General features: G+C 43.3%; 2 protein-coding genes across 3 annotated transcripts; both read left to right on the forward strand.

Moving 5' to 3' along the window:
• The first annotated feature begins 273 nt into the window (after positions 1 to 273).
• Positions 274 to 9,935, forward strand: LOC124303909 (polycomb group protein Psc-like). Of its 2 annotated transcripts, none has more exons than XM_046761736.1 (4): positions 274 to 801; positions 3,171 to 3,302; positions 3,894 to 4,543; positions 5,706 to 9,935. In XM_046761736.1, exons 2-4 carry the CDS (start codon positions 3,182 to 3,184, stop codon positions 8,085 to 8,087), a joined length of 3,153 nt encoding a protein of 1,050 aa, XP_046617692.1. In that variant the 5' UTR covers positions 274 to 801; positions 3,171 to 3,181; the 3' UTR covers positions 8,088 to 9,935. The 2 variants fall into 2 exon arrangements, with proteins under 2 accessions (XP_046617692.1, XP_046617693.1); XM_046761737.1 differs by lacking the exon at positions 274 to 801 and adding an exon at positions 2,721 to 2,966.
• A 4,001-nt stretch (positions 9,936 to 13,936) lies between these two features.
• Positions 13,937 to 20,506, forward strand: LOC124302830 (facilitated trehalose transporter Tret1-2 homolog). Its single transcript, XM_046759397.1, has 2 exons — positions 13,937 to 14,156; positions 16,470 to 20,506. Exon 2 carries the CDS (start codon positions 16,498 to 16,500, stop codon positions 18,088 to 18,090), a length of 1,593 nt encoding a protein of 530 aa, XP_046615353.1. The 5' UTR covers positions 13,937 to 14,156; positions 16,470 to 16,497; the 3' UTR covers positions 18,091 to 20,506.
• The last annotated feature ends 618 nt before the right edge of the window (positions 20,507 to 21,124 follow it).

Raw genomic sequence — 21,124 nt, forward strand, 5'->3', positions numbered from 1 at the left:
TACGTACCTCCGCGTTAGTTTAATCGGGTCTCGCAGTTTCCGTTTAAATGTTGGTACCGCGTAGACTCGGGCAGCCAACTAGGTAGACGCTGAGCGCAGATTCTCACGAAGAAAAGCGAGTGGCCGAGGCACACATGTGAACGAACACGCATTATCGTCGCAAGCAAAGGCGAGACGAGACGAGGCGAGGCAAGGTAGGTATGCAGTAAGTTAAGCGAGCGCGGGCAGATATATCCCTCGGCAACGTCCGTCGGGGTTCGTGCATTTCCGCGGTAGCGAGGCGGGGTTTAGGCGGGGTCGATACGATACGGTTTGGTACAGTAAGTGCGGGTATCGAACTATATCAAAAAGTTTATATCAGTGGTGGAGACCCAGCGGCAGCGCGGTGTGTATATTCGGGTTTTAATACGCGACCTATGAAAATCATCATCATCCACCGGTGACGACGGCGAGGCTGGTGCGCGCTCGATGAATTATTTCGAGTATACAACCGTCGTCCTACCGTTTGAGAGGCGTCGCTCGGTTTTGGCGCTTATTCGCTCTTTAAATCCCGTGTGCTGAGACGTGAGCCAGTGCTGCAGAAGCCACGATGGTGCGGCGGTACGTCGAGGGTTCTTTGGATCGGGCCTTGAGGCAGTCGGCGGCGTTGCCGCACCTACCGTTCCTAGCATAACAAGTATTCCGAGACCAGTGAGCGAGCGAGCCAACGAGTGAAGTTCCAAGCGAACGCGAGCGCTCTACGTCGTTGCCACATCTACCCCGAGGAGCTTACGGCTCGGGCTTACTGATTTTTCTGCGCTGGTAAGCTTGTAGTAACAACAGCCTTCCTACGATCGGTTTTTTGTTTATGCTAATTTTTTTTTTTAAAACTTCTTTTTTTTCCCATCGATATTTTTTTTTTCTCTCTATTTACTTTTCCTTCCTTCTTCAAATTGTCTCGTTGTTGCTTGTTTACCCATGCCGTTAATTGGTATGACGGTTGATATAATTTGTTATTTATTACGTATACATCTAATACGAAATAGTCGTTCCATTAAGGATGGGGATACCTAGTATATGTAGCACATTTGCCAATGTATTCGATACGTATATACGCGTGCAAAAAGTTCGCACAAATTCAACATTGAATCGTTCTATTATTTCCTTTTGTTTTGCTTTTTCTTGTATACGATACTGCTGCTGAGAATTTTTATCGAATCTAACCGCAGGTGGTCTAGATAATTAACGTTTTATCTCCGAAATCAGCTGTTTTTCTCTTACTCGTAGTCAATTTGCATTTTTGATTTTCTGCTTTTATTTCCGGACATTGTCATTCATTTGTTCGCTTTATCCGTTCGTCGAATAGTTGCTAATTTTCGACGACTGCTCCGTAAGTGGGCTACAACGAGTATTGTCACAATTACTCGTTGCAAGTCACGTGTTCACGTGTCACCTAATTTCTATGCAAATTTTATTATTTGCTTCCATCTTGTTTACGATACAACGCAGTATCTCGCTGCACTTAATTACGCGAACGGACGTCTTCTGCCAAAGCGCAATGATTTAAAAAATTTCTTTAAACCAAACATCTCATGCTCCCTTATCGCAATCAAATTTATAATACGCAAAAAGAAGCATCCCCTTTAAGCGCGATCGAGCCTAAAGACGCAAACAGGCTGCAGACCACCCTTCGAGATATCGAGTCACGAGAATTTGCGTAATTTCCATAAAACTACACATAGATACAACGATTGACAATTACCATACACCAATGCATAATTACACACGTCCCAACGGATTCCGCGTTGTTCGAGTACAAAAATGATTCAAACACCGTGCATTTTCTGCGGGCATAAGAAGGTCTACAAATTGCTACAGGTCGTATCAGGGATCGGATAGTCACGTGCCATTTGACCACGTGTCAGCCAGGGCTGTAACACCATATGCAGCAGCAATACTGCACACATACGTACATTCCGTCAACTGCATGCGGTCGGTGTACGTAACAGTAAGGTGGAGGCGGGTAGGGAGGGTGCGGGGCACGGTGTGAAGAAATGGTGAAAAATGACGCGGGAATATCTGATTACCGCTTACGTAGTCCGCAGTTTGCGAGTTCATTTTTTTTTATTCTCGTTACACGCTTCTGTAAACGCGATACCGAGGTTCGAATGATGCGAACTTCAAAATAGCAGCAGTCCGTGCCAACGGCATCGTGAAAATTATTGATAACGAGAAACGCAGGAAACCCACGTAAATCGATGCGATTCGAGTCGCAAGTTATGCCGTCGCGTTCGAACAGGGTATACATACGCACATTCTCCGCATGGACATTGCGATAGTGCACGCATGTGCGGATCGAGAGGTATATAATACGTGGGTTGTTGCTGGGCATTACCCGAGTATAGACCTACGCGTACAGGGTGAAACGGCATCGTGCGGGGATGATGTGTCAGCCAGCCCTCTATATCGGTTATCCCTAGTCGCTAACTGCACGAGGCAACGCTCTCGTATACCTATATACACCTATGATATGCACACGCGTTCATGTATATACACATATGTATTCCAGCATGGACAGAATCTTGCGTATCCACCCTCGCAAAATCCATGCAACCCCTCCAACCTGCAACGTCATGTGCACGGACGTGTATATATATACTATATGAGTAAAGGCAATATCAAAGTATTGGTGAACGTAATTTTCGACTGTTATTGTATAATACTGCACGGTATAGTAGGTATACAAATGCCGCCAGCAGCATCATACACTTGCGCAGATCACGCCGGGGTCATTCGGAGCGGATCCGAATCCAGATCATCGTCGTGTACTGTTTCACGTAGGCACACCTACATATGCGAGATATACTAGGCACACGTGTCCAGGGACAGCGACTCGAGACTCTACCAGCGATGCTTGTTATAGGTGCTAATTGTAGGCCGCCAAGACGCGTCGACTCCCGAACGAACTGCTAACGCTGGTATATAGGGTACGTTACATGTCGGGATTGAAAATTGCTAGTACAAGAAAGAGGAGCTGCAGCCTGGATGCTGCAGGGTATGAAAAGAACCGGGAATTGTGAAAATACTCACGCCACATATATGTATTGTGAAAAACCGTTCGGAATTCCACGAGTCAACGGCTTTTAGCTATCTGACTTGTTTCCTTTATATTTTATCATCTCTGATTACAGGAGTAAACGAGATGGCCGTGGCCGACGGGACGAGGAAACCATTGGTCAAAGATTTACACGACCACATCGTGTGCCCGCTGTGTCGCGGGTATCTGATAGATGCGACTACGCTGGTCGAATGTCTGCATTCCTGTTAGTATGAAAATCAATCCCACGCACGCAATAGTATAGACGCATAGTCTGGCAAGTACGAGTGACAAGGATTGCTGTACGAGAATCGAGCCCATAAACGTACACTTATAAATTTTCCTCTTACAGGAACTGTATAATTGTCTCAACACGATACGTAGGGTGATTTCGGGTGAGATGCCAGGCGTAGATACAAAGAGATGGCCTACAGTGCTGTCCAGTACAGCGAGGTACGTTAGAAAGTATACCGTCGGCCATCTCTTACCTGTGACTATCTCGCCCGGAATCGCCCTAAAAATAGAAAAGAAAACACAAAGTTTCAACTTTGCTAACCGAAATGGATGTAATAATGTTGGATATTGACAAACGTTACGACTGCACTAGCGTATGGTGTATAGGCCGGGTTAGGTATTGTACGTATAGTATAATACCGCATCAGCATTTGCCGTGCACGAGGGGGGTTTCGGTGTAGCTAATTCATTTTCGATGGCCGGGGGTTTGGGTATGGCTAGGGTGGGTGTGGGTGTGGGCGCGGACGCGGGTCGGGTGTTAAAAATGGCTGACGCTGGGGTTGGTTTGCCTCCGTTTGATCAGTTTGCAGGGGTTGCATCGTTCGCCGTCTTGGTAGCGGTGCTCGGGCCTGTCCGGTCTGCGGCGCGCTGACGCTTCCGCCTCTGTTGCCGGACCTGGCCCTGCAGCATCTAGTCTACTTGGCCGTGCCGGGACTCTACCGCTCGGAATTGGAGAGAAGACGTCACTTCCGCTTGGTGAATCCCCAGTGTCCGCCGCCCGCCCCGCCCCTCGGTGGCCTAACGTTGACCCTCGACGACGCAGTGAGTCTAAGCCTCTGCGAGATTGTGAACACGGACGACGTCGTCGCGGCTGCGGAGGAACCGCGCCGGCGACGGCGACGCCCGCGGCCAACGACGGAAAACGGCAACGACGTCGGCGAGCTGGTGCATGAATACGCCGATGAGGAGAATTCGAATGGCAGGGGACAAATCAGGTACCTCAAATGTCCCGCCGGCGTCACCGTCAGACATTTGGTCAGACTTTTGGCCCTAAAACGTGGGTGGGGCGACGCCGAGGCTAAATTACCCCTCAAGAGGATCGAGATGTTGTACGAATATCCTAAAGTCCAACCCTCGCTTCCCGACAAGAATTATACCGGTAAGCCGGATATGCGACCCCTCGAACTTTCCTGGACTCTACTCGACCTCGCGTGCATCTTCAAGTGGGACAAGGTGAGCGATATATTCTTTATCGGGACTAACACTTATTCACATATACCTATCCCTACCTACAAAACGCCTAGGATTTCCATATTTCCACTGAATTCGAAGAATTCGACGTTTCGTTTTCAACACAACTGTAGGTATATATCGTTATAAAAATCGATACTTTAATTAAACGTGAATTATGTAGAGAAAAAAATATAAAGTTAACTACAGGGGTGGCCATGAGAAATGAGATTTCTTCGACGACTTTAACTTTGCCGTGAGAATAGTCACGCTGAGAAAAGAGTTTGTTCAAGCTACTAACAAACGTATATTTGGATATGGCTAAATAAATGTTTCGTTATTATTATAAAATTTTAGTTGAGCCAAGTATGACTATTGTTAACTATTAAAAAAATTCTACCGATCATTATTTGACTTGACAAAATATGATAATAATAACAAAACATCTATTTCGCCATGTACAAATGTACGTTTGTTAACAGTCCTAAATAAACTCATTTCTCGGTGCAAAATCGGTTACGTCAGTTCAGTATTTTTATGCGCACTTGTCTCTAGGAAAAATATCCCCGACCATGCACTGAGAAAAATTTCATTTGTTACAGTAGGTGGAAAAATTGGGTAAAACAGGTATCGTTAAAAAAACTGTTTAAATGTTGTCGGGATTACGAAAAACGAGGTACACGTAACCATTTTGCGCTATCGTCGATCCTTTTTTGATAATTGTAACGCAAAATCAGTTTGTTCGGTTTACTGTTCGGTGTACTTTTCATATTTAAATAAGGCTTTAGCGTCAATTTATCGTTGCACAAGCATTAAATTTTCGCAACAGTTACAAGAAAATATGGTAACAGCGATCGTAATGAGAAAGAATAGTAAGGGATACTAGACTTTCCGGTAACAGCTAGAAAACTTATTTTCATTTTGTACCTAGAACTATATTTTTCGATTATGATAAAAAATGAAAATAGATGAGAACTGAGCGGTAATCGGAACTAAAAATTTCTCTCAGTGTGCCCGTAGGCTTTTCTGGCCACCCTGCAGATAAAAACAAACTGTGAACACTGGGGGGGAAATCTGCGCTGCGACGCTACAACTCATGCACACAAATTTATGAGACACCTGACGCTGTATAATTGTCGCCCTGCACTAACCCCCTCGATTTTAGGAAACCCCAATGAAGTTGTACTACCGGGTAGTACAGCGATCGGAAGAAACGATACTCCAGCAGCAGTCAGGGGTACCGATATCACTAAGTTCCTATAACAACACTGCCAACAACAATAACAGTACAATTGGAAACAATTCAAACGTGATGGAAAACGTCCAAAGACCGCCAACCCCACCGCCAAGTCCAAAGCAATCGTCTAATCCGGAAATGAGAACGTCGGTGCAGCCACAACCCGCACAGTTATCGAATACGTCGAAGCCAAGGTGCAAACCGACGATAAAAAGTCTCGAAATATTAAAACCGGTAAGCGGCGTGGTGAGAAAAGTCAGCAAAGAACGAACGGAGTCTGAAATCCTCGTGGAAAATACGGAAGAAACGGATCCCGCAGTCGTGGCAAAGTCCTTAAATCCGATTTCGGTCGAGCTGCCCGCGCCGCAGCAGCAGCAGCAGCAGCAGCAGCAGCAATTGATAAGCAGCTGCGGCGTGCAGGAAACGGTCGCCCAATCGGTGGACGCGAACGGGTCTCCGGTGCCGAGTGGCGAGACGAACGGTGTAAAGATAAAAAAGCCGCGCTGCAAAGTTACGCCGGTGATGCGAGCCCCGGGACTCCAGGGAAGCTGCAGCGCCGCGGGTACGGTAAATTCTGGGGGAACGGAGAGCAACAAGAGCGGAAGAAAGTTGCCGAGGCTGGAGCACCACAAGCGGCGGAAACGACGGAACAAAAGATTGATAGCCGAGATAACGACGACGCCGAGGGAAGACCTGCTCAAACTGAAAGTCCGACTGACTCCGTGCCCGCCTAGGATCACATCCAGCTCCGGAAGTGCCAAGGAGAAGCTGCTGCAGATGAGAGCCGTACGCAGAGAGAAAATCAAGACCGGGACCGAACGCCCCCAGACGCCGCCGCCCTCTCTGCCCCTGACACCGCCGCCGTCGGCCTCGATCGACGGATCGCCGATACTCCTCGGAACCGCGACGACTAACAACGAAGAGACGGTCGTGGCTGAACAGCCCAGGATTGCAAAGGACTCGGTTGCGAACGCAGCGTCCAGCGGAGATCCTCTTCCGGCTCATCTGCAGGAGGAAACGATCGAGGAAATAATAGACGGAATACCGGATGAGGTTGTCCGGGTTGCGCAGATCATGAATAAGAGCAGCGGTGTGAAGCCAATTGCCGCAGCGTCGCCGATCGAGGATCAGAAGAAGTGCTCCGGAGTTCAAGTTATTACCGTCGAGGATGAAGTTCAAGAGGTGCAGGAGTCGAAACAGCATAAGAAGAAGGACGTGCAGGAGACTGCGAAGAAGAAAAGCATCTTCAAGGTCGAGGATCGTGACCAGCGCGAGGGGGTCGAGTCAGCAACGAGCGTGGTTGAAGTGTGCGAGAAACCCGAGGAGAAACCGAAGGACGAAGAAGTGCTGCGAAGACTCGGACTGGTGGCGATAAGCGAAGCGAGCAAGACGCTTCAGGACAAGATCCGCAACTCTCAAAGCAGCGGCGGCGGCGGCGGTGCCGGCGGAGGGATAGACTATCATCGCGAGTCCTTGGAGAGACAGCTACGGGAGAGCAAAGCGAACCGGGTGCGAAGCCTGCTCGCTGAGAAGCAAATGCGCGATGCGCTGAAGAGCATAATGTCGAAGTCGAAGCCGGAGGGCCTGCAGGCGGGCTCGAGCAACGGGCCCAAGAAGGGGCCGCCGCCCCTGGCGCCGCTGACCCTGAAGCAGGGCTTCTCGGTGCCGCCGAAAAGCGCGCACCCGGTACAGACGAAGGTGAACCCTCACCACGTCGGGCTGATCTCATCGTCAGCTAGGAGCCGCGGCGCCGGTTCCAAGATCGAAAAGCCCCTCGATCTGAGCAGCGGGGCGAACAACGCTCTGGATCTTTCGCCGACCCCGAGCTGCAGCAACCCGGTCATAACGAGCACGACCTACTCGACCTCGCCTGCAGCTCCGCCGACGGCGAGCAAGCCGACGCCGACGACGACGGCCCGCGGAGTCGTTGGCGCCGACAAGTCGCCGGAGCGGGACGTCAAGAAGAATCAGGATCTGAATTTGCGGACGCTTTCCGACGCCGCGGTATCTCTCCTGAGGACCAGCCCTACTCAAGCCAGCGCCGCTCCCTGCAATCCTACCCTCGATCATCAGGTGCAGAGAGTAACCGCCACGAACAACTCGACGAACGTGCAGAGCAGCGGCAACAAGGTTGCTCTGCGCATACCTCAGCCTCATCAGAGAATATCCGGGTTCGGTAACGGGATGAAAATCAAACCGAACCTAGCTGTCAGGCACATTCCAAATCCTCAAGCCTTTGTCGCCTCGCAGTATAACAGGAATCAGAGGACGTCTACGGGCTTTTTTACCGCTCAACAACAGCCTCCTTAATTATCGCAGGAATTTATCCGGCATCGTCCTTACAAACGATAGACAGTCACAGTCCGACATATCCCCTGTACTTTTCCTCGTGCGTTTATTTTTTTTTTGCATTTGCATTTGCATTTGCATTTGCTTTCCAGTATATTCGCATGATCCTTATATGCTTTGGACAAGGAAATATGTATGCGCAACTTATGTATGACACCAGTTGTTACGAGTATCCTTATATTATTTATGTATAATTACCGTGGCTCTATAAACATGAAACTGCAATTTAATTTTATCACTGTACCGAAGCAGTGGTATACGAACCAAGGCGACGTAGACTATAATACTTATAATTCGTATATAGAACGAGAAGAAATACACATATACAAGTATAGTGTATGCCTACCTGTAACACATATTATACTATATACCTATACCTATATAATAGAGACGTGTTTACGTGTATAACTATTCGTCTATATGTATAATATAGAGATGCCAAAGAATGTCAAGAGAACGTGTGCAATGTCGTAGTGCAATCTAACTATAATTAGCAATGATAATTGAAGAGAAAAGGAAGAGAAAAAAAACTTAGAAACAAAAATTTCAAAAACAAAAATACAAAAACAAACTAATATCCAATGTTATTATTATGTAATATGATATACTCGTATACATAAATGAATACCAACATATATTCCTATTTATAAATCCTATATTGGTATAATGATATGCGAAAGCGCCTATATAAGTATAATGTCTAGTGTACACTGGAAAATTTTAATCCATGCGTCAATGATTTATTTATTTTTTTTTTCCAAACCCATATGTCGCAGACTTGGTTTATCTTTTGTTTCAAACCTGGTTTCGTAATATTCATTATATGTTATACAAACTCAACCGGATCTTTGATCCTCGTGCATTTATTGATATGTATGGTATACTTGAAACATAAAGAATTATTTTGCGAATTGCAAAACGCGTGAGATAAACTTCAACAACATAAAGAAAGTTAGTAAATAGGAAAGTAATATGGATTTTACTTTCACCGCATGTTTGGATGCATAATCATCGAATAGAAACCCTAATATGAAAAGAATCGTGAAGGAAAATTAAATCCGAAAGAAAAAATAGAAAAACAAATCTAATGTACTTTATAACATGTCAAATTTGATTGGCTCTAAGTTTTGGGATCCTGTTCTCATATTTCCCAATATTCTCGAAACAATATATAAACTTATAGGTACGTACATTGTACGTACATCTACGTTAGGGTAGTCCTTACTTAGGGCTGGGATTAATTTTATCATTCAGCCCCCAAATCGTCTCCAAATAATTCAAAACCAATTTCCGAATTGTTTCAGATTTTTATCTCCACTCTAACCCCTGCATGTAAGAGGCTGGATTTCCCCATTTGAAATACACGTGTTTCGGCTATATTCTTAGTATATATTTTATTGTACGGGTATAAATCTAAAATAAAAGTGATATTTAGATGGTGTGCAATTCGTTTACATTGCCAAGTATGACGATGCAAACTTTTTATCAAATAGTATAAGCATCAAAGCCTACGAAACGCTTGCAGTTATAAATTTTTCTGCAAATTATTACTCTTACAATAAAATACTCACTGAGACTATAGCCGAAAGGCGTTATTTCGAATGGGAAAATCCACCCTCGTACAAGGCTGCATGGGGTTAGCGTGGAAACAAAAATGTGACAAAATTAGGGAATTGTTGAATAAGAACCACCCTAATCTACGTACACGCTTTGATGCGTCTGTATGATTAGATTGAAGTACGAATCCATCATTAGACTGTGGTGAAAGAAATTTTTTCACTTTCGTATAATACACAAGAATGGGTAAGCGAAAAAAAATAAAAAATAACCCGCGACTTCAAAAAATTTAGAAAAGCATGTATGTGCGATACATGATAGTAGTTACAGCGGTACAATAGCGCAAATTATGATTAAAATAATACCGATATATCGATACAAAAGTTGCAGTATAATAACATATTATAATAAGGTGCAGGGCAACGAGAATATTTTGTTACAGAGTAAATTTGAAGTTCCACTTTCCGGAAACGTATTATATACTTATGATATACACGTTATAATATCTACACAACCCGCGACCCAAGTTCCGTTTTAAAATTTTTATCACTATGTATTAAGGAAACCTATCTAGAATTTTTAGAAAGACGTACGTACGTGTGTACATATGCATGTAATGATAAATTATTATACCCTCCCGTTAATGGGTGAGGTAAAAAGGTATTATATATAATGTAACGATTCTCCGTACCTACCAAACATATTGTGTGTGTTTATATATATGAATATATAATGATAACAATAATAGTTATTGTTGCTATTATTATTATTATTATTATTATTATTATTATTATTATTATTATTATTATTATTATTATTATTATTATTATTATTATTATGATCATTATTGTTGTTATTATTATTATACAGGTGTTTTATAAACTTGGCTATACCTACTGCAGTAATATTCAAAATATTACCGAATGTCTTTGTTTTGTTTATTTACCAATTTTTATTCATTGTTTTCCTTTTTATTACCCTCTCCCTTTCCACTGTTTAAGTTGAGCAATTTTAAATATTGATATATACGTATATACATGTGTATATATGTATATGTATATGTGTGTATATATATATATATATATATATATGATATAAATATTAATATACATTAGGGAGGTCCTTGAAAAGGTAATTTTTAAATTTCGACCGGCTGACCCCCCATACCGGCTGCAAATAAGTTTAAAATAATTCGCTCATTTTTTCAAATTCTTATCTCAACTCTAACTCGTGCCAGCAAAAGGGTGGATTTTATTTTATTTTTTTACCCTTTAACCTTTTCAGGGGCACGCTAAGTCTAAGGAATGGATACCGTTTAAATTTGGCGTGCGAAGATTCTTTGGATCGCTGATTACGAATCTCGACTCAAAATTACGAAACTCAAAATGGCGGACCCAATGTGACGGATCAAAATCTCACAAGTCACTTGTTATTAACATGTTGGATCCACCGTTTCCAATTTTGTAATTTTTAGTTCAGATTCGTAATCAGCAACCCAAGAAACCCTCCTGTACCTAATTTCATCGAAATCCGTTCATTTAATGTAGATTTAATGTGCCCTTGAACGGGTTAAATAGGGAAATCCACCCTCTTGCGGGCACGGGTTAGAGTCTAGATAAAAATCTGCAAGAATTGGAGAAATATTTTTTCTTTAATTACTTGGAATCGATTTGGGGGATGGACTGATAGAAATTCAAAAATGAACTTTTTCAGGACCATCCTAATATACATATTAATATTGGGACGTTGATATTGTTGCCTATTTATGTTACATTGTATAAGGGTCTTTACGCGGTTAAGAGTATTAAGTACCTTCATATAGTTGATAGTTTGTTATTATTATACTATTATTATTACTATTTATCGGTTGCTTCTTTTGTTTGATAGTCAACACCACCCCTGCCCCTTCTCCTCCTCCTCATCCTCCTCCACCAACCAAGTCATGCGTTAATTCATCGTCAGAATCGTTTTTCGTTAAACAAAAAAAAAATATTATACGCACGTACCTTCATTAGAATTTTAGAGTTATTATTGTATAGTAATTCTTATATACCTACATATGAATTGTAATATGTATCCGTTTGACGAACCATTATATACATAATAAAAATATGATTAATACGTGTCTCATGTAACATTGTACAAGTTTTGCTGAGGTTATTTACCTATAACTCACCGATCTCATAATCCACTTTCCCAATTCCTATGATTAGAAACCGTGTTGGTTTACATAAGAAAAAATAGATCGTGTTATAGGCCTTGAATAAAAAGAACGAAACGTAATAAACTCTTTTGTTACTGTATAGGCATTAATATTATATCTGTAATAGGTACACATGCTTCGTCAGGTACAAAAGAATATGGTTAAATTTACGGTGCTGCACGCAGGCATATACATGGATAATATGGTAAGCAAGTAATGAGTACCTAATCTATATCAATATCGTGACAAATTCACCAAAGTATGAGTGTACAAGCCCTGTAATACCGATCGTGACATTCATCGCACTTCATAATTGACACGACCCCGAGATAACAAGAAGGCGAATCACTGACTCAATATATTCGTGCCGCTCTAGATTATGGTATAGAATATTGCAGGCTAATACCCTCAAAAATCCCTACAATAATGCCCTGTAGCTACAGGTAAATCCCCCCTCTCCGAGCTGCAGTTGGAAGTTCCAGGTATTCCGAATCTCTTCCTCTTCAAAATGGCATTACGAGCCGCTACATGACCGAGCGAGAGTCCGTTGAAACACACAAAAGTATAAGCTCGATGCTTACACGAGTAGTATGAAGAAAAAATAATAAGGTAAGTAGATACATACCTACACGTAAAATTGTTTGAACGATCATCATAAAGAACTTTTACAAACTCGTGCTGCCAAATAGAATCGCACAACGCCGATCGAGCCTAGGTGAAGTAGGTACCTACGCAAAGCTACGTCACGAGATGGACGCTGCAAAGGTGTAAGTACCTACCTATAATTATAACCAAGCCGCCGTACGCAGTGAATACAATTAAAGCAGCTAGTACAAAAGCGGAGCTGACGGTACGCATATTTGTAATTTTCAGTAGCCGTCAGCTGCACGGACGTATGTACGAGTGTGGCTGCGTTCGTACCGCAGCGTGCACAGCGTAGTTGCGTAGGTGTGCCGCTCGGCAGTTCATCGTTCGCCGCAATTCCTTTGTCTCGACGATCATACACCGGCGGTAGCGCAGCGCTTGCACCGATCGCGTTCGAAACGGTATTGCCGGATTCACGGAGCGAGTCGGCGAGCGAGACGTTGAGCCGATGAACATTCGGCGCAGGGTAAAACTTTTTGGAACCTTGACCGGGGGAAATGAGAACGCGCATTTCCAGCGGTACGTGAGCTGCATCTGCACGGATAATCGTGCGTCAGAGTCAATGGTATCAAATCGAAGAAAAAGACGAAGACGAAGACGAAGCCGTCGAGGGAAAATGAGAAGCAGTAGCGAACTGCTGGGCGTGTCCAGCGTATGACAGCGCAGTGGGCGGTACAAAATGGCGAATAGCCACGCCTGCCGCGATTCGCTACTGGTGAGCTGTCTGAGCGCAGCCGCGCCTATTTAGCCGTACGATATCCGTCCTCGCTCGCTTAGCCCGATGCGGCGCTTTCTCGTCTTACACAGTTGGCGTTACAGGTTGCGTATGAACGACGATTGGCTTCAATTTATGGAAAACAAAAGTTGACCGGAAGACCTCACGCGCAACGATCTATGCACGCATTCTCTCGTTTTGCGAAAACGTGCACGGCAACGTCGAGCCTTACGTATACCTATAAAGGCAACGAATAGTCTTCCCACGACAAACAAATAATAGGAAAGATCGTTTATAGCCGCGATGGGGTCTGAGGTTATTTGCATAAAACATTTGCTCTCGAGGCCCATGATGCATAAGTAGGTACGTCGCGACACTAATGCAGTCAATTCTCCCTCAATGCGGGCACCTATGACTAATTGTAAGTGTCACCTTGCGACGAAGAGTTCTTCGTGCGGGGTAAAAATATAGATGCATGTAAGCACCGGGCGCGCTGGTTACTAGCTACAGTGCTGCGGCACCGCCGTACGGCGTGTACACGTAGGCATGTGTGTGTATACATATTTATATCACAAATACACCAAAAATGGTTTCGTGTGCGGTGACGACGGTACGCCGTCTTGGTGAAAGCTGCACGAAAGTGGCTAATGGAGAAAGTATATCTGCGATAGGATACCTGCACCGAATCTCGCTCCACGTTCGATGACGACTGCTGTTAGTCCAAGTTGAAAACCGCGCAACGATCATTCGTTTTCGTCAGTCGTCGTTCGCTGTGCAAGCTCAATCATAAGAGCTGTCTATATACATATATACCTATAAATGTAATATCGTGAGTTATCGTTTACCAACAGCGCTGTTCTACTAACTTTTGACGTGTTTGACAAATGTGCAGGTTGTACATTGCATAAGCGTAAGTCACTGTTTACTGTTGTAGATATACAAATACATGACGTAAGAACGCAACGTTTGCAAAGCGTTTACACTTTTCATCATAAGTATGTAGATATACCATGACATTCTCCTGAAGCAGAGAAGATTCATTATCGTAAAATCAGTCTTTGTCGGTGGAGGCGTTGAGGCTGGACTTATTATATATAGTATTATACGCAGGAGGGGTGTCGGTAAAGTCGGTTTTTGATTCTATTATTCATTTCGAACAGCATCACAAACCACCTTGTATAAATCATCTTTCATCCGAGCTCTTATTACGACATGCGATTATGCGACAGCAGACCAAAGCGACAGTTTTCTATAATTACTGCGTGTCAAGTACTTATACACTAAACTGCTATGGAACTATAAACGTGTAAAAAGAGGAAAAATAATTGCCAACTGAACAAGTATGTAGAAACAAATGGACGGCTCGTTAACATTATGCTGTTTACATCTCTAATTGCTGAACTCGGAGTATGAAAAATCATGTGGTTGAAGTTAGTAACGTTACTGTAACGGAACGTGTTAAAAAAAAATAAAAAATCGATACTATTATACGCAACATTAGAATTGTCTGAGATTTAGTATACCATACCGAACCAAACACACGTATATTTTTCAAAAGCTTCTTGAGAATCACTTTAAAATTGCAAAATAATGATTTTTTTAATTCCTGAGGTCCGTGACGTTAGCGTTACTTCAACCCCGTGAAAAACGTCGCATACGGATTATTTTCTGAGAACCGTCTTACGTCCGTTTTCATTAGACCAGCTTGTGGATAAGTGATTCTTTACTTGACGGTCAATTGTCAAACGATTACACCTGGCGTTGAGTGTTTCCGGTATTATTTTTAAAGATACCGCAATTCATAATTGATTTGTCTGATATACTTACAGATAAATAGGCGGGTTCGAGCTGACCGTGATTATCAAACCTATAGAAACTTTTCGGATTCAAACTGGTTTCGGGCTGAAATAATAATCATGACAACAACAACAACAACAACAAAAACAATAATAATAATGTTATTGTCTTATACGAATTTTGGAATACCAATATCAAATACGTCGTGATCAGCGACCAGAAAAACGTAACGGTTCCAATTTTCACTCCACCAATGGTTCAATGTTCATCCATTCTCGAGTTATCATTTGTATTTGTTTTTTAGAATTCTCGTATTTAAATAATTAGAAAAGTACTAAACAGATCAAAGTCAAAATTCAACCTGTTTCAAATTAAAGTCCGGTCACTTGTTCTCGAGATATCGTCGGACAAAACACTTGATCATCGCATACGTACCTACATACATACGCACACACACACACACACACACACACACACACACACACACACACACACACACACACACGAACGCGCGCGCGCGCGCGAACATCCATCTGAAAATGATTGGAGGTGATGCTCTAGACTTTAAGATGTGGACATTTGATAAAAAGTTGCATTTTCGGGGTGATTACAATAACTTCCATTCTTCTCTAAAAACAGAAAAACGGTATAAAGTTAAAAAAACATCTGACACCAAAGCTATCCAGGTATCGACGAAGTTCTACTATAGATTAGATAGACAACTTTGAAAATCGGAGGATTTACGAGCTAATTTTTAAAAAAATAAATAAATTAAATTTAAATTTACGTCTAATACGTTTATCACGTTTTCTAAGTGTCTGGAATTCCTTATTTTAGTCAAGCTCGAACCACTTACTTATCAGCTAATTGCTCGCAAGAAAAATTAATGCTTGAAAATTTTTGGATAATTGTAATGGACGAATTAATAGGAAGCTCGATTCTAATGTGATAGCAAAAAAGTAAAATAACAACTTTGACACATTTCATACACCTTTCATATGAGTAGTTTTCAGAAAAGAACGGTGGTCATGGGAGTTCATTGTTAACAGCGTGAAACGAGCAACGCTGACATCGCAGTGCAGACCATACACGTGATAATTTCATGTGTTTGCGAGAACTAAGGATATTCTTCGCACCTACAATAATAGCTCGGACAACAAAAGAATACCGTCACGAAATGTGACTCTTATCGAAATGAATAAAATACCAATATACATAGTTGAAAGTGAACCTGACATGGTTCAAAAAACGGCCTTATTAAGATATCCCTCCTTTCCAACATTTCACATCCTCGTGCACATCTTCGACATGCATCGCATATCAATCCTATATCCATCTGAACCTCCTCTCAAAGTCATATTATACATATAGTATAAGATCCAACCGAGTATATACCCACGACATGTTTAATTATACCGATTTGCAGGTGATTGTCTGTAACCCGAAGCGTTGCAATGGAGGATGAGAACAGAAATGACCGCAAGACGGACGAGGCAAAGCAATCGGATGCTAACTCATCGGCAAAGGAAGTCTCGGGAAGGTCACATCTATTGAGACAAACACTGACGGCGATCGGTCCGATAATGTCTACGATATCGGTCGGCGCGACCTTCGGTTACAGCGCGGTGCTTCTGCCGCAGCTGAAGCCTGACTCAGCAGCAGCAGCGGGGGGCTTCGGCCGAGATCTAAACGCGAGCAGCGTGTTCTGGCTGGAAAACAAGCTGAACGATTACGACAGGGATCATCGAATAACGACGAGCAGCCTCGATGATGAATCTTGGATCGCGGCCTCCGCGGCCCTTCTGATGGCCCCGGGTTGCTGGCTCTCGGGTATCCTGATGGAGCGCCTGGGCAGACGCGTGTCTCAGATCCTGGTGAGTCCCGCGTACCTGATCGCCTGGGCGACGGTCGGTTTTGCCCCTAATTTCACGGCCCTGATAGTCGGTCGTTTATTGTCGGGCCTCTGCGTCGGCCTCCAGGGTCCGCTGGGTCCGGTTTACGTGGCCGAGACGAGCGAGCCGCGCATGCGCGGGATCCTGCTGGCCGGTATAAGCCTGGCCATTGCCGTGGGGATATTGATCTCCCACGTCCTCGGGACCTGGTTCTCCTGGCGGGTCGCCGCCCACCTTTGCGCCGGGTTCCCTGTCCTGTCTCTCCTCGCCTGCGTCTTCGCCCCGGAGAGCCCATCCTGGCTCGTGAAGAAGAAGCGGATTTCTGATGCGACGAACGCCTGGCTTTACCTCCGGGGTAAGAACGCGGCAGCGGAATTTCGAGCGTTGGAATATCGCTCGTCGGAAACCCCCGAAAACTCGACGACCGGCGGTGCAGTCTGGAACTCCCGGACGTTTCTCGCGCCCCTAGCGATCCTCAACGTATTTTTCTTCGTTCAACAATTCTCGGGCGTAAACGCGGTTGCCTTCTACTGCGTACAATTGATCGCCGACGTTTCCGAGCCCGCGGATAATCGCAACGCACATTACGCCACCTTGGTTCTCGACGTCGTTCGCGTCGTCGCCAGCTTCTTTGCCTGCTGGTTGACCCGCCGATGCGGTCGGCGAGGCCTCGCCCTCGTTTCCGGCGCCGGAACGGCGTCGAGTCTCTTCGTGCTCGGCGGAGGGCTGCTCTTCGGCCTGGGAACGCCGTGGCTTCCGGGCTCGATGCTCGTCGTTTTCGTCTTCCTGGTCAGCGTCGGTCTGGTGCCACTGCCCTGGCTTTTATGCGGCGAGATATTCCCCGTCGCGGCACGCGGCCTCGGATCCGGTCTCAGTTCGGGCTTCGCGTTCGTTTGCTTTTTCATCGTCGTCAAGACCGGACCTGCGATGACCGCGACCCTGAGTAATCCGGGGACTTTTCTACTTTACGGATCTCTGACCGCGGCTGGTACGGTATTCTTGTACTTCTTCTTACCCGAGACAAAGGACAAAACTCTCCAAGATATAGAGGATCACTTTTTACGGAATAGAAACGCTCCCGCCGCCGCCGTGGTCGCAACCTCGAATACAATTCATACAGTCGGTGATGACAGTATGAAGGAAAGTCACCCGTAGTAAAGTAACTTATACATTAACTATATTGTTTAATGTGTATTGTATATGTATATATATGTATATATATAAGATAATAAGCTGCAGGGAGCAGAAAGTACAAAAATTCTTTCAGCGAGTATGATTATCTCAATTCCTCATAGTTGTAATGTTTTTTTTTTTCGCCACTGTCGATTACACCTACGTTTTTATATAAATGACGTGAAACAATGTGTAACGATTCAATACGTATTATGTAAAGTATAGCTATGCGTACATGCTTATCATGCTGCTGTCCTGCGTGCATAAACATCGTGTGAATAAGCTGAACGGATGCATTATGAATATATAATGTCCTGCATTTAATACCGAAGAGAAAAACCAAGCCCGTGGCGGAATCAGCTTTTTGAAATACATATATGTAACAGGAAAACGGCATCTTATATATCTCTAACCGGTAGATGTATGATAATATAATTAATCGTCGCCAATGAAGAGAAGGCGGACGTCGTTAAACCCCTTAAAGAATATGTGATTAGAAGCCGAATGCTGCTGCGATGCGGGGGGGATATCCATACAAGGACACACGTATACGGGCATACGCATGCACACTGCGTATAATACAGGCGAAGGGGCGTGGTACGTGGGTAAAACGCTAGCGGTAGCGGGGGGTTTCCCCCACCACCGGAAGTCGCCTATATACACTGGACCTATTCTAGGTTCTAGATTATTAACCGAGTAACGAACGATTATTTCTGTTCCTTATACGCATTATAGATGGGTGTGTTTTGTGGCGAGTTGACGTTTTTGCCAACACATCGATTATAGGATCATAATGCACCTATTGTTATAGTGACAATTATGCCACAGGAAAATATGACTGTTTAGCGATCACCTGATTCGACAAGGACGAGGACGCAAATACGTGACAATGTTTTCTTTCACCCTGTCGTTACAAGTTGTAAATGTAGGTATAATGTGACCATCTGTGATCCCCATGTGTGATACGGAGTGCATAACACTGGTCGACAAAAAATAAAATATATTTTTCGGTTTGTATTTAAATGTATAATTTTTGATTCTATACATTGACTAATAAACAAAATCTTCATTTATTACTTATAAAATTTGTTTTTGTCTTTTTTACGTTGATAAATAAAACTGTTGATGTTTTTGGTTGATAATATAAACAGTGGGTAGCAGCACGGTGAAATAAAAAACAAAATTTATTTGATAAAACGATTTTTCTGTTATTAATTACGTGGAAGAAATCAAAATTTGACTTCTAGAACCCAGACTCAAAATTCGCGTTGACCGGTGTTATGTCTTCGGGATATCGACGACGTCAGAAGCACAGTGTTATATACCTATATATAAGGTATAACGACACATAAACGATGTCTACTACCTATCTAGTATATTGATTATCCTAAATTGACCCCCAGAACGAAGATATGCGTTTCTCCCCTTTCGTGCAAGCTCTTTGCCGCCGACGGCAGAAGCAGCGACATTTCTCCCGAATCGTCCCAGTGATCTTTTAAGATATTATATACAATTAATGCAATTGCATGGAAATTTTTAAAGAAACTGAAGCAAAACAAATATATGATCAAAAAAATTACAGTGAGATGTATTCGCCCCAATACGAAGCCGATGAACGATATTACTTGACGCTAGGCATCCATTATATGGCTCAGCCTGCACATATCAGGTGTGTTGTATGCTCACGCGGAACGATAGATTTACTTGAAAACCCCTCGCTTCATCGATTGAAAGTCGTTTCTGCCTATAGCAAACATTTTAGAGAGCTTTGCGATACCCGTTTCACTGCAGCTGACCGCTGGAATTGCATGGGATCTATCATGTATGAAAATCAAGATCGTCAATTCCGAAGACAGAAACTAGTCGTGAGAGTAATTATTTCATACAACTATAATTCTCGGTAAGAAATAAGCAACAGTTGAAGAGATTTCACGGCATCTTTCGTCGTATCGGTGAATAAATCGGAAAGAAAGCAAAGACAACGAAGAAAAAAACGGCGAGACTTTCTTCAACTCGATTAACCTACCTAAGATACCTAATTAGTGCTAATAATCATTTTACGGGTTCGTCGATATTTCTCCGTAAATTCCATCGCATGCAAACTCTAAGGTCCGACTCTTCGTAGACCGCCGACTAACCCGAAGTAACTTGAGAACTTTTATAATGGCGGATTAAACTAAAAGACGCACGTCCGGGAAACTCCCCATCCGATCTCGTAACAGTTTTTCTTTTCTTTGTCAAATGTTTATGCACAATTAATGCACAGCTAAATTTTGAACAATTTCACGGGTGCAGAATATCACAAGCATGATTAGTATACTTGAAACCGTGTCACTAATTTTGATTACGTCACCTCAGATAAAATTTCTTTTCTCACAATCACGTTTCGCAATTTATTTTCTATGCATCATGCGCCTAATTCTATACTCAGTGTGATGGAACCTGAAGACAATTTTCAAAAAGTTCGCACCTCTTCGTGTCAGCGCGTAAACATTTTTGCATTTGAATCTTATCCTCCATACTTTAACAGTAATTAACACCCATTTGTGAATTTCTTACGTAATGTAGGTGAAACAAAACAATACACAAACCTAGGTATGCATGCATAAATCAAAAAAAAAAAAAAAAAAAAATCGGCACCAGGGATGGAGAACAAAATGCATATAGGTATGCAAATCAACATCCACGTGCACATAGTTTTCACCCACTCTTACGTGTTGCAGTAACCGCTTTTCGTCATCCGTCAAATACCTACGCATACACATACAAACACACTCACACGCGCGCACGCACGCAAGCTTCCCTTTTGTAAGATTGTCTTACCCTTTTCTATCCATCCTACTTCAACCGATTAAAGCTTCCTTCTTTTCTCTCTGATTTTATACATAGCCTTTTAGGTATATATCTTTCGGCGGGAACGGCTTGTCTTTCAGAAAGTCGTTACATACATCCTTGCACTGCACGAACATTTTCTCCGATAATAAATAATAACGAACGAAACATATATTTCATACGT

Source organism: Neodiprion virginianus, chromosome 4 (genome assembly GCF_021901495.1).
Source record: "Neodiprion virginianus isolate iyNeoVirg1 chromosome 4, iyNeoVirg1.1, whole genome shotgun sequence".
In the NCBI taxonomy this organism is placed as follows: domain Eukaryota; kingdom Metazoa; phylum Arthropoda; class Insecta; order Hymenoptera; family Diprionidae; genus Neodiprion; species Neodiprion virginianus.